This window comes from Epinephelus moara, chromosome 16 (assembly GCF_006386435.1).
Source record: "Epinephelus moara isolate mb chromosome 16, YSFRI_EMoa_1.0, whole genome shotgun sequence".
In the NCBI taxonomy this organism is placed as follows: domain Eukaryota; kingdom Metazoa; phylum Chordata; class Actinopteri; order Perciformes; family Serranidae; genus Epinephelus; species Epinephelus moara.
In genome coordinates, this window is record NC_065521.1 from 1,955,373 (window position 1) to 1,969,240 (window position 13,868).

General features: G+C 36.7%; 1 protein-coding gene across 1 annotated transcript in view; it reads right to left on the reverse strand.

The window, feature by feature from the left end:
* Positions 1 to 13,862, reverse strand: part of tbx19 (T-box transcription factor 19) — a 38,830-nt gene extending 24,968 nt beyond the window's left edge. Inside the window, exons 1-3 of the mRNA XM_050065947.1 lie at positions 11,444 to 13,862; positions 8,412 to 8,453; positions 4,593 to 4,888 (exon numbers count right to left, since the gene is read on the reverse strand). Of these exons, the coding sequence (XP_049921904.1) occupies positions 4,593 to 4,888; positions 8,412 to 8,453; positions 11,444 to 11,446 (341 nt within the window). The 5' untranslated portion in view covers positions 11,447 to 13,862. The remainder of the gene's footprint in view (positions 1 to 4,592; positions 4,889 to 8,411; positions 8,454 to 11,443) is intronic.
* Between the last annotated feature and the right edge of the window lie 6 nt (positions 13,863 to 13,868).

Consider the following 13,868-nt stretch of genomic DNA (forward strand, 5'->3'; position numbering starts at 1 on the left):
ATTTTTGCAATACTCATATTGAAATTACTACTTTACTGGTACTGTTACTACTAAAACAGAAAAAGTATTATTACTAATTATTACGTTATTACTGATACATTAAAGTTATAAATGTTATTACTAATGTGTTGCAACTACTAAGATTATTTCTAATACATAACAATTATTATTAATTATATATTTAAATGTTGAACATTAATTTTACATTTCTTTCTAAATTACTACTTTACTACTATTACTACTAATACAGCACAGTTATTAACATTATTACAAAAACACAAAAATGATCAAAAGTGCTACTAAAAATTGACAATTATTAAAATGATGACTAATACAACATAATTGTTATTAAATATAACAATTATTGACAGAATTACTAAAATGCTACAATTATTATTATTATTATTAATAATTATTACAATAATTTACATGACTATTATTAAAATTACAAATTACAAGATGGCTACTACTCCTTTTGCTACTTATACAGCAGTTACCGACATTATCACTGAAACATTATAATTATAAACATTATCACTGATACATTATAATTATATACATGATCACTGATACATTATAATTATATACATGATCACTGATACATTATAATTATTAACATTATTACTGATACTTTCTAATGATCAACATTATTACTGATACATTATAATTATCAACATTATCACTGATACATTATAATTATTAACAATATCACTGATACATTAGAATTATAAACATTATCACTGTTAGATTAGAATTATTAACATTATTACTGACACATTATAATTATCAACAATATGACTAATACATTATAATTATCAACATTATCACTGATACATTATAATTATTAACAATATCACTGATACTTTCTAATTATCAACATTATTACTGATACATTATAATTATCAACTTTATCACTGATACATTAGAATTATTAACAATATCACTGATACATTAGAATTATAAACATTATTACTGATACATTAGAATTACAAACATTATCACTGATGCATTATAATTATCAACATTATCACTGATACATTATAATTATTAACAATATCACTGATACATTAGAATTATTAACATTATCACTGATACTTTATAATTATTATCAATCATCCTTTAAAATTATGAACATTAATGTTACATTGCTACAATTAAAATAACTACTGCTTCTACTGTATGGTGCGATTATTAACATTATTACTAATACATCATGGTTACATTATTACTAATACATTTCAATTATTATTATTTATACATCAAAATGATGAATGTTATCACGTATACATTACTATTATTAAAATAACTACTTTACGACTACTATTTTTATCTATATATCACAATTATCGTGTTATGCAACAATCCTGTTGCATAAATGTTGTTTGCTATGCAAACACAATTATTACCTGTATTTCTCGTCTGCACCTTAAGAGTAGCCCCCGCAATTCCGTTGTATAGGTAGCATCCTTGTTAATATGCAATGACAATTAAGGCTTTCTATTTCTATTAACATTATGACTGATACATCACAATTATTATTACTTAAACACGACAATTATTAACTCAATATCTAATACTAATACATTATTATTTTTTAACATTATTAAGATTATTATGACTTATACATTACAATAATAAAGATTACTTATTTTAACATTATTAAGATTATTATTACTTATACATTACAATAATAAAGATTACTTATTAAAATCACTGCTTACAAATGACAATTATTAAAAATACTGCCTATACACTACAATTATTCACATTATTACTTATACGTTAGAATTATTATTAATTATATGTTAAAAGTATGGACATTATTACTTATACATTACTAACACATTTACAAAAATGACTAATTTACTACTGCTATTACTACTAATACATTCTTACTAATACACAAAATTACTACTTATATATTATACGTTTTAAAAAAGAATTACTTATACAATATAATTAACATAATTGCTAAAACGATACAATTATTAACTTCAGCACTTAAACATTACAATTATTATAACATTACAATAACAAACATACATTTTTCACACTACAGTTATAAACAGTATAACAAACACATTACAGTTATTAACATTATTCAAAGGGAGAGTTTGTGCAGCTGAATCATGAAATGTTCTTATCATAAAACTGACGAAAGGAGTTTCTTTGTTTGTTTTTGTTGTTGTTTGTTCTGTGTGTAAAACCTTGTGAGGTAACTGAGGCTGTCAGATGAACGTAGCGCAGTAAAAGTACAGAGCAGAATAAAAAGGAAGTCCTCACATAAAGTACAGGTGCTTGATTGAAGTGATTTAATAAATAAACTCTGGCTGCGTGTGAATGTTCATCTGTGACCACCTACTAACAGCCTGCTCTCCATCACTAACAGCCGCTCAAGTGGCGTTCTGCAGGTGTGAATGGAGTGTTTTCCCAGCGTGGGGCGCGACCGGTCAACACGCCTCGGCTACACAAAAAAACACACACACAGGCAACGTTAACAGTCGCTATCGAGACTAATGAATAACCCCGATTAATAGGATCACTGATCCGGAGTCAGCTTCAAACACAGACACACCGAGAGGCGACAACGTTCTCCTGGTGGTTCTGTTTCATCTGGAAAATATTCAGAGAACAAACATTCATGTGGAACCACTGTGCGTTAGGAACAAGTTTACAGAAAGTGTTTCTAAAATAATACCAACTAACTTGTCGAATCTTCAGGGGTTTTATAAAATAAACCATTTACTGATCTGATTGTTGAGTTTTCTGATTCCCTCACGATGTTGTGAATATTTTATTTGAGTCTCTGTCAGATCCAGGTGACAGTTTATCAGAGCCGTTGTCGCATTTTGAAGCCCAGTTTTAACCTGAAAATGATTTTAGTTTTTCACCAGTTAAAAACATGTAAATCCCTTTTCCTTTTTTAGTTGACAATCTGCATCGCAGCCAACAACCATCTTTGAGCACTTTGAGATTCCTTGGAATGTAAAGTGCACAATAATTAAAATGTATTATTATTATTGTTATTATTACTATTATTATTATTATCTTTTATTTTCACATTCAACGAGAACAGAGAAAGTGGATTGTGCCCCAGATGGGTTTCAGGAAACTCAGTCGTCCTCTGTTGACCCTGAAAGATCCCGCTGAAGTTTTCAACTCTGGAGGTATTTTGTAAAAGGACTGACCATTTGATTTAGCCAGCTTAGTGTGGACACACTCTCAGATTCCTGAAGATGCGTCACCTCTGAATGAAAAGCTGAATGACCCCCTTTAAAGGGGTTTATTAGGGGGGGGGGTATCCTGATCAGCTGTGAGGGTCCAAAGGACAGAGGGATGTCGTATGCTGTAAAGCCCTGTGAGGCAAATTGTTATTTGTGATATTGGGCTCACTGATGAATGAAATCTGGTGACATCACAGTGTTTCACCATAGCTCGGTGAAACATCAACCTGAGCAGGTGGAAAAACATAACCCACAGGTGGACCAGCAACCCACAGGTGAACCGGTGACCAACAAGTGGATAAATGACCTTCATGTGGACGGATGAGCCTCAGGTGAACAATCGACCTTCAGGTGGACGAACTACCTAAAGGTGGAAGAACGACCTTCAGGTGGACCAACGACATTCAGGTAGATGGACAACCTTAAGGTGGACAAACAACCTTCAGGTAGAGGAACAACCCTCAGGGGGACCAAAGACCCTCAGGTAGGTTAACAACCTTCAGGTGGACGAATGACCTTCAGGCAGACAAAACGACTTTCAGGTAGATGAATGACCTTCAGGTGGACGAACAACCCTTAGGTGGATGAACAACCATCAGGTGGATGAATGACCCTTAGGTGGATGAACAACTGTCAGGAGGACGAATGACCCTTAGGTAGATGAACAACTGTCAGGTGGACGCACAACCTTGGGGTGGACAAACAATGTTCAGGCGGACGAACAACCTTCAGGTCGATGAACAACATCCAGGTAGACGAACAAACTTAAGGTGGATGAATAACTCTCAGGTGGACGAAGAACCTTCAGGTGAATGAATAACCTTCAAGTGGACGCACAACATTTGTGTGGACGAACAATGTTAAGGTGGACAAACGACCTTCAGGTGGACAAATAATCTTCAGGTGAACGAACTACCTTCAGGTGGACGAACATCCCTCAGGTGGACATATGACCCTCAGGTGGACGAATAACCTTCAGGTGGACGCACATCCTTCATGTGGACAAACAATATTCAGGTGGACGAATAACCTTCAGGTGGACAAATGACCTTCACGTGGATGAATAACCTTCAGGTGGACGAATAATCTTCAGGTGGACGAATAATCTTCAGGTGGACGATGACCTTCAGGTGAGTGAATGACCCTTAGGTGAAGACGATCCACAGGTGTACCCTCAACAAGCAGTTTTAAGGAAGCAGATTTAGTTGCCTCCATGGAACCAAAGTGTAACCTCAAGGTGACGGAGCAGGAAACCCTCAGACGGGTTGTTTTGAAGTTTCATGAGGGGGATGGATGACTCGTTGTCTCAATGTGAAAACAACAATCACACAACAGACACAAACAACCACAGACAGTCATCATGGTTACCGTCCGTTCTTGGTGACGATCATCTCGTTGGTGATGTGCTGAAACTTCCTCCATAGCTCGGCATCCTCCAGCACCACCCTCAGCTCGCGCTCCGTGGGATCACCCTTCTCCCGGCCGGCCTGCAGCTCGCTCTCCACCGCGCTCAGCAGCCGTGACATGCAGCGTTCAGCCGAGCCGGGGCTGCACAGAGCCCCGCCCATACGGACTGCACCTGCAGCAGCGGCGGTGGCGTCAGTGGTGGTCCGGTCTGCTGAAGACACGGACTCCCCGTCCTCCTGCAAGCCCTCCACCTTCATCTGGAAACACAAAGATCAGAGGTGTTGACACGTTCGGAGGCTGAAAATCGAAGAATTCAACAGCTGTGTTTTTAACTTTGGAGAAACATCACTTCGTCTTGGAGTCGTCAGTGTTTTTTAAAATACTCTTAAAACTCTTAAACTTCTATGAGGACATAACTTAAGTTTTAACCATCGTCATCATCAGGTGGTGGTTTGGAAGGTGGCAGGTCGCTGCGTGTGACGCACATTAGTTCAATTTGAACTAATTGAAAATTAGATAACTGGAAGTTAAAATTTTTCACCTGTGGAATGTTGGATAGAAAACGTAAAACTGAATAACTGAAAATTTGAGTTTTTATTTGTGTTTGTGTGTCGGGCTGCGTCAGAGGACTGGCTTGATGCTCTACAGCCAACTTACCTCTGATTGGTAGGCCGGGGTCGTACGTGTCGCCTATTGTCACGTCTGTATATTTTAATGGTTTTCTATCCAACATTTCACAAAAAGATGATTTCAAAAACTAAAGTGGATTAATTTTTCAACATTCACCGCACATTTTAGTGTGGACGGAGAAGAGAAAGAACACTTGTGGTACATTTTAAGAGTGGACAAGGTAAAAATGAAAGTTTCAAAAACTACAGTGGATTAATCTTAAAACACTCGTGGCAGCTTTTACTGTAGACGAGGTAAAAAGGGAGAATTCTCGAACACTTGCGGCACATTTTAGTGTGGACAAGAGTAAAGGTAAAAAAGTAAAGTGGATGAATGTTAAAACACTTGCATGACTATTTAGTGTGGACCAGGAAAAAAAGGTTTCAAAAACTAAAGTGGATGAATTTTTCAACGGTCGTGGCACGTTTTCATGGTGACAAAGAAGACAGAGATTTCAAAAACTGAACTATTTTTATGTTTTTCTATCCAACATTCCACAAGCAGGAAAAAAGGATGATTTCAAAAAATAAAATGAATCAAACATGCAGAACATTTCAGTTTGTATGAAGAGAAAGATTTCAACATTTCCAGCACATTTTCACTGTGGATGAAGAAAAAAGGAAGATTTCAAAAACTAAAGTGGAGGAATCTTTAAACATATGCAGCACATGTTAGTGCGGCTGAGGAAAAATGGTTTCAAAAATGAAAGTGAATGAATTTTAGGAGACTTGTGGCTGGCTGAAGAAAGAAAATGATTTCACAAACTTAAGTGGATGAATCTTAAGACAATAGTGGCGCGTTTTACCATAGATGATGTAAAAAGTGTGAAATAGTGTGGATGAAGAAGAAAATAAATGTCAACACTGTGGCACATTTTAACTGATTTCAAAAACTAACGTGAATGAATCTTTGAACACTTGCGACATGTTTAAGTGTGGACAAAGAGGAAAAGATTTCAAAAACTAAACTGGATGAATACTCGCAGCACCTTTTAGCGTGGACGAAGAATAAAAAAGATTTCAACACTTCTGACACATTATAAAGTCTGGATGAGAAAAAATAGTGAGAGATTTGTAAAAAACTGAAATGAATTAATTTTTCAACACCTACGGCACACGTTAGTGTGGATGAAGAAAGAGGAAGATTTTAAAAAACTAAAGTGGATGAATCTTAAAACACTCGCAGAATGTTTTTGTGTGGACGAGGAAAAAGAGGTTTCCAAATCTTTATCAGCTGCTCCAACAGTCCACAAATAAAAAATAGAAACACAGCTTTAAAATCTCGATTATGTAAATTGATCTGAAAAATAAAAAGTAGTTTTAGAAAACTGAATTCAGTTTTCCAGTTTATTAATTTTAATTTTTTTTTTACATGAAAATTGAAACTGCTGAGCGTCAGCGTGGAGCCACATCAGACTGTCATCTGACTTTACACTGAGTGGATGTTTTCCCAGTGGTTTTTAGTTATTTATTTATTTGTCAGAGTGATTCCTCTCCGTGTTGATGTGTTGACTGATTTTGTCACAGTGATGTGAAACATGAGTTTGAAGGAGCACCTGAATGCATCATCAGACTGTCAGAGGACAAAAAGGAAAAGTGAATCGTCCTTGAAGATTTGTCTTTGTCTTCCATCGCTGCGTCCTGATGATATGCATTTTGTTTCTGTTTAAACTTGGAGTGTTTTTCTGACTGAATCAGTTCAGGATTTAGACGAACATGTGCGGTGTCAGGCTGTTTCTCAGACTTTAATATTCTGCGTCATTCTTTCAACATCTCTGAGGTGGATTTTTAGAAACTTTGTGATTTAAAGAGAATTTAAATCTCTGATTTAACAAATATAAAGTCTGTAAATGTGAAGTCTCCGTCGGTTGGTCTGACGGTTCACATTTTGTCTCAGAGGACAATAACTTTATACTTTATATGATGGATGTGTTTAAAGACATTTAACTGATGGTGTTTTATGAACGTTTATATGAAGAGGTGACGCAGCAGCTTCCTCTAGTTTATATTATAATATTATTTCATGTTTACAGCTCAGATGTCCTGTTTTTAACCTCAAGGATTCAACACTCATTTTATTTTCAGCAGAATTTATTATTTAATCTTATTTCTATTAATTTTATCATTTTTTTATTTGATTTATTTTACACACATGTTGTGATATTTATTCCATTTTCTGTATTTTATCTTTGAACAGGTTTAATGACTCATTAAAATACAAACACAATGTACATTTGGATTTATTGTTAACGTCTGAATGTGAACATTAATTTACAGTTTTAGTTAGTGTCAAAAACAAAACAAATGGAATAAGACAAACAACAGTTTTATCATCTGTATCATTAATTTTATTAATTTATATTCTGAAATATAAACCCTGTTTTTATGCACCATTTATTTAAAATTATTAATTAAATAATTAATCTATTTGATCTTTACCATTATTATTAATTAATCTATTTTTATCTTTATTATTATTATTTTATTTATTTGTTTATTTTTATCTTTATTATTATTATCATATTTATTTATTTTTATCTTTATTATTATCATATTTATTTATTTATTTATTTTTTGTATGTCTCTGTCTTCTTTTATAAAAGGTCTCCTGACACATGCACATGTTCTCACTCATTCTGCCATCAACACATTACACAACTAAAAATAAATAAATACATAAAATCAAATAGATAAAAATTTGGTTTTCAAATTTTGGTTAATTTAAAGTTTATTATAAAACATGTAAAAAATAAATAAATGATATTATTTGGGACGTAGGTGTTGGCACTGTGTTTAAACTTCACTGTCATTTAAAACATTTTTCATTTTAATATTCTTGGAATATTCTTAAATTAAACTTGTCAGATATATAATCTGTAATATATAAGAGTGTGTGTGTTAGTAAATGACACACAGTGTTAAATGTGTGTGTGTTTTAATGAGATAATGAGTTAATTATGATCTGAGCTGGAGAAAGTGCTGACTTCCTTTCTGTGACGAGTTCACAGGATGAAAGGAGGAAATAAACACATTTAATAAAAACAGAAAGAGAATCATCACATTTATATGTTTTCATATTTTATCTTAAATTAAATAATAAACACAAACTGACCTGATCCAGAGGAGCCTCTGAGAGGAGCAGGAATAATCCAAACTGAGAATTAAAGAAGAAGAAATGATGATGACGATGATGATGATGTGAAGGCACTCAGCGTCCGACTGAAACAATCAGACACATCAGTCTGACTGACCCTCCGTCCGACCGACCGTCCGTCAGACTGATGCTCCGACTCTCAGATTTCACTCAGCCTCTGATGGGCTGCAATTATCACACACACACACACACACACACACATATACAAAGAGTTAAATCATGACATCACACAGACAACAAACAGAAATTTGACTTATTACAGATCCAAAATTGACATCAAAGGATTTAAGATCTGTGTGTGTGTGTGTGTGTGTGTGTGTATCTCATACACTGCTAAAAACAGCAAGGGGAACTTTTAAATGACAGGTCATGGACTTTCCACGGTCTCACTCCAAAGTCTTCAGAATCCGGTGCTTGGGTGGTGACTTGTGGCGTTGGAAGCCGACGAAAAAAGGCGTCCTTCAACATCGGCATGATACACAGCCGGTTGCTGATCTAGTTTGTCTAACAGTGTGGTCAGAAACATGCACACCAGTAGCCTGCTGGAGGTCATTTTGAAGGGCTCTGGCAGTGCTCCTCCTGTTCCCCCCACACAAAGGAGCAGATAGCGGTCCTGCTGCTGGGTTGATGCCCTTCTACGGCCCTGTCCAGCTCTCCTGGTGTAACGGCCGGTCTCCTGGTATCTGGTATCAACCTGATTGGGCTGCAGGTACCGCCTCATGCTACCAGTAGTGCCAAGGACACTAGCAGAAGACCAAACTAGAGAAGAATCAGTCAGAAAGGATAAGGAAAGAGCAACTGTCTGTGGACACCACATGTTAAACCGTTTCCTGTTTGGTCCTGGAACCTGAGTACCTCTAGGAGGTACAAAGATTCCTTTAGGTGGTTCAAGGAGCCCTTTAGGAGGCACAAAGGTTCCATTAGGTGGTTGAAGAAGTCCTTTAGGAAGCACTAAGGTTCCTTTGGGTGGTTCAAGAAGTCCCAGACTAAGGTATTTGGGTTCCTTTAGGTGGTTCAAGAAGTCCTTCAGGAGGTATTTGGGTTCCTTTAGGTAGTTCAAGAAGTCCTTCAGGAGGTACAAAGGTTCCTTTGGGTGGTTCAAGATTCAGGAGGTACAAAGGTTCCTTTGGGTGGTTCAAGAAGTCCTTCAGGAGGTACAAAGGTTCCTTTAGGTGGTTCAAGAAGTCCTTTAGGAGGCACTTAGGCTCCTTTAGGTGGTTCAAGAAGTCCTTCAGCAGGTACAAAGGTTCCTTTAGGTGGTTGAAGAAGTCCTTCAGGAGGTACAAAGGTTCTTTTACGTGGTTCGAGAAGTCCTTTGGGAGGTACTAAGATCCCTTTAGGTGGTTCAAGAGGTCCTTTAGGAAGTACTTAGGTTCCTTTAGGTGGTTCAAGAAGTCCTTCAGAAGGTAAGGTTCCTTTGGGTGGTTCAAGAAGTCCTTGAGGAGGTACTTAGGTTCCTTTAGGTGGCTCAAGAAGTCCTTTGGGAGGTACAAAGGTTCCTTTGGGTGGTTCAAGAAATCCAGGAGGTACAAAGGTTCCTTTGGGTGGTTCAAGAAGTCCTTTGGGAGGTACAAAGGTTCCTTTGGGTGGTTCAAAAAGTCCAGGAGGTACAAACGTTCCTTTGGGTGGTTCAAGAAGTCCTTCAGGAGGTACTTAGGTTCCTTTGGGTGGTTCAATAAGTCCTTCAGGAGGTACTTAGGTTCCTTTGGGTGGTTCAAGAAGTCCTTTAGGAGGTACTTAGGTTTGTTTGGGTGGTTCAAGAAGTCCTTCAGGAGGTACAAAGGTTCCTTTAGGTGGTTGAAGAAGTCCTTCAGGAGGTACAAAGGTTCCTTTAGCGGGTTCAAGGGCTTCTTAAAGTTTGGTTTAGATGAAGAAAGCTCGCCTCAATCTTTATTGTGATGGACATCGTCTAACTATTTTGAAAAAGGTCTTCAGGGTGGAAATTCTGGACGTCCTTGAATTTTAGTGTGGATGAGGAAAACATGTTTTAGGATGAAGAAAACTGGGTTTTTACAAACATGGTCTACGAGACGGATAACATCTGTAAATGTGGTCCTGAGATTTAGACAAGTGCAGATGAAGATTTGAAAGTGGGTTTTTCTTGTAAACTCATAGTTAAGTAGCGTTACTGTGGACGGAGAAGTCACCTCAGTGGATAAATTGGAAAACAAACAACAAACAACAGTCATGTTTTTCCATGTTAGTGTGGACAAGGAAAACTAGTGATGAACAAAATAAAATAAAAATCATCCTTTTAGTTTCTTAGTGTGAATCTTTTTGAAATTGCTGTGAACTGAAACAAAAACACAGCCTTTAAAAAAAAGCGATCTCCAGAGTGGATCATCTCTGTGTTGATTAGAAAACTTCTTAGAAAACTGTTTTTATCTTCTCGTTCAGGTGTTTCAGCGCAGGTGAAGATCTGAAAGTGTTTTCTCTCGTAAACTCAGAGTTAAGCAGTGTTAGTGTGGACCAGATGATGACATCATCTTTTATAAACCAATCAGTGGTTAGTGGATCATTCAGAGGAGTGGAGGAAAACAGGTCAGGTTCGTCCTGGAGGTTTAAATGTCAGCTGACAAACACCTGAGTCTGTTCAGATCAGCATGTAATGGAGGATAGGTCAACATCTGGAAACACACAGCAGTGTGTGTGTGTGTGTGTGTTTTAATCAGCGGGTGGAGATTACAGGCTTTACAGACTTAACAGGCATAAAGACAGCGTTGACCAGGGCGGCAGGTAAACATCAGAACAACAGGTAACACACATACACACACACACACACACATCTCTGATCTGTTCAGGACGTTAAATGTTAAACACACACACACACACACACACACACCTCAAGGGTTAAACTCTGGTTTATCTCTGTGTATTTAAAAAAGTGAAATTCATATTCAGCAGGAAGTTTTTATATTTAAAGACGTCAAACAGACTGTTTCTGCTGTTTTTATTGAAATAATAAAATCGTTGTATAAACAAACACAAACCATAAAACCAGCAGCTGAACTGGATCTTACTGGTTTAACCACAGTCTCCCAGTCTGAGGCGTTCAGGTGGTGTAGGAATTTTTAAAAGTCTGTTGTGAGTAGCAACTACGGCTGACAGTGTCTGGAATATTCAGGGTGGAAACATGTAAATAAGAAGGTCACCATCATCATCATCATCATCATCATCATCACTTTAAACTGGAAAAAAAGAAAACTAAACTTCAATTGAATAAGTTGATTAATTTAACATCAGATTGAACATTTAATAAACAACCCCCCCCCCCCCCCCCCCCCACTCCTGGCTAATAACAGGTAAATTTTTGTGGTAAAATTTTAAGAACTATATATTTCTTAAACAACACTCCTGAGCTCAACTTCCCTGGAATATTTAGCAGACATTTACCAACAATGTCCTCGCCATACAGAAAATGTACTTGACATTTAGCTGATATTGACTTTAAATTTCACGGAAATTTACTGGAAATGTACAAGAAATTCAGTAAATATACTGGACACTTATTTGGGGCAGCAGTAGCTCAGTCCATAGGGACTTGGGTTGGGAACCGGAGGGTCGCCTGTTCAAGTCCCCGTCCAAGTCCCCGTCCGGACCAAAATATGGAGCGTGGACTGGTAGCTGGAGAGGTGCCAGTTCACCTCCTGGGCACTGCCGAGGTGCTCCTGAGCAAGGCACCGAACCCCCCAACCGCTCTGAGCGCCTGTCATGGGCAGCCCACTCTGACATCTCTCCACTTAGTGCATGTATAGGTCCTGTTTGTGCATGTGTGTGTTCGGACCTGTGTGTAATTGACAAACAGAGTGAAAAAATTAAATTTCCCCTTGGGGATTAATAAAGTATATAAAATTAAAAAATTAAAATTAAAAAATTAAAACCTATGGACAGGAAATTACATGGGCATTTAGAGAAAATTTGGAGATCACTGGAGATTTACCAGACATTTTTCATGAAAATATATGGAACTACACTGGTTATCTGATTTACTGAGAAATTGACCAGATATTTACTGGAAACTACATGGACATTTACTGGAAATTTAGCTGACATTTACAAAAACGTAGCAGGCATTTACTAAAATTTTACCAGACATTTTTGGGAAGTTTACTGACCCTTCACAACCATACATACTTTTTACCTGACGTACCATCAGACTCAGACTCAGTCTTGCTTTCTAATGTGTATTTTCCACCAAAATGAGTTTACATTTCACAGGTACATTTTTTTAAACTATGAAAAAATAAAGAAAATATGTAACAAACTCCCGAGCTTTACTTCCCTATAAATTTTACACAAAATTTACTGAAAACATCCCAGAAATTTTCCAACCCTGTGACAGACGAACTGATAAAGACATGAGTGAAATGTTTGTGCTGAAATGATTCTGACCATAAAACGAGAAGACGACCTGAAGGAAACTGAAACTACAGTCCTCCTCTCTGAGACATTCAAGGTGCGTAGGAATTCTTAAACCTCAGATTAAACATGAAACATTAAAATCAACATTCAGGTTTTCATTTTCCACAAATCTGAAACAAACTGACAGAAAAAATATTTTGTGTTTGTATTTTCTGAAATCAAATCTGTAACTCTGACTCTCCGTTTTTTATCTTCTGTTTTTGTCATTATATACATCCTGTTTTTTTGGGGGGTTTATTTGTCTTGTTGTTTAAAGGTGCCGTAAAAATAAACTTTGGTGTGTTTTACTTCCTGTTGAAGACAAAATAAAAGCCTGACATCCTGTCCGTGTTTGTGTCTGCACTTTGAAAGTTTCTGTATAAATAAAATATAATTACTGGCGCCGTAAAATACTTTGTGCTTTTTTCTGTTTGTCACTTTAACGTTACGATAAAGTTTTCTCTGTGAGCAGCAAACAGGAAGTCATCACTCTCCCTGCCGTCACATCAGATTCAGATTCAGATTTATCTGATGTTTTAATTTGAAATCTGCAGAATTTAAGTTTTTTTCTGTTAGTCTGTTGTTGAATTTAAAACTTTACAGTTATTAAAATCATCTACATAATAAAATAAAATCTGTTTGATATTTTGTTCTTCATCTTTTAGTCCCGTCTCTGAAAACACAAACAGTGACGACGATTTATAATATACAAACATATTAATATCACATCTGACAGCTAAGATGCTAACAGCTAACATGCTGACAGCTAAGAGTTAACAAGCAACACAGTGTTTCCCACAGGACAGGAATCTATTTGTGATGGTGTGGTCCGGGGGGGGGGGGTATTAAAAATATTTTTCAATACTCATCTGTGTGAAGGAGTGAACATCCAACGTCAGAGTTAATTACTAACGAGCAGAACCTTACGGCCGGGCTCCACCGGCTGCAAACGTAAGCGTCACGTCAGCGTAACGTCGCGGCGTATTCATTTGGGCTCCACTGACTGCGTACGTA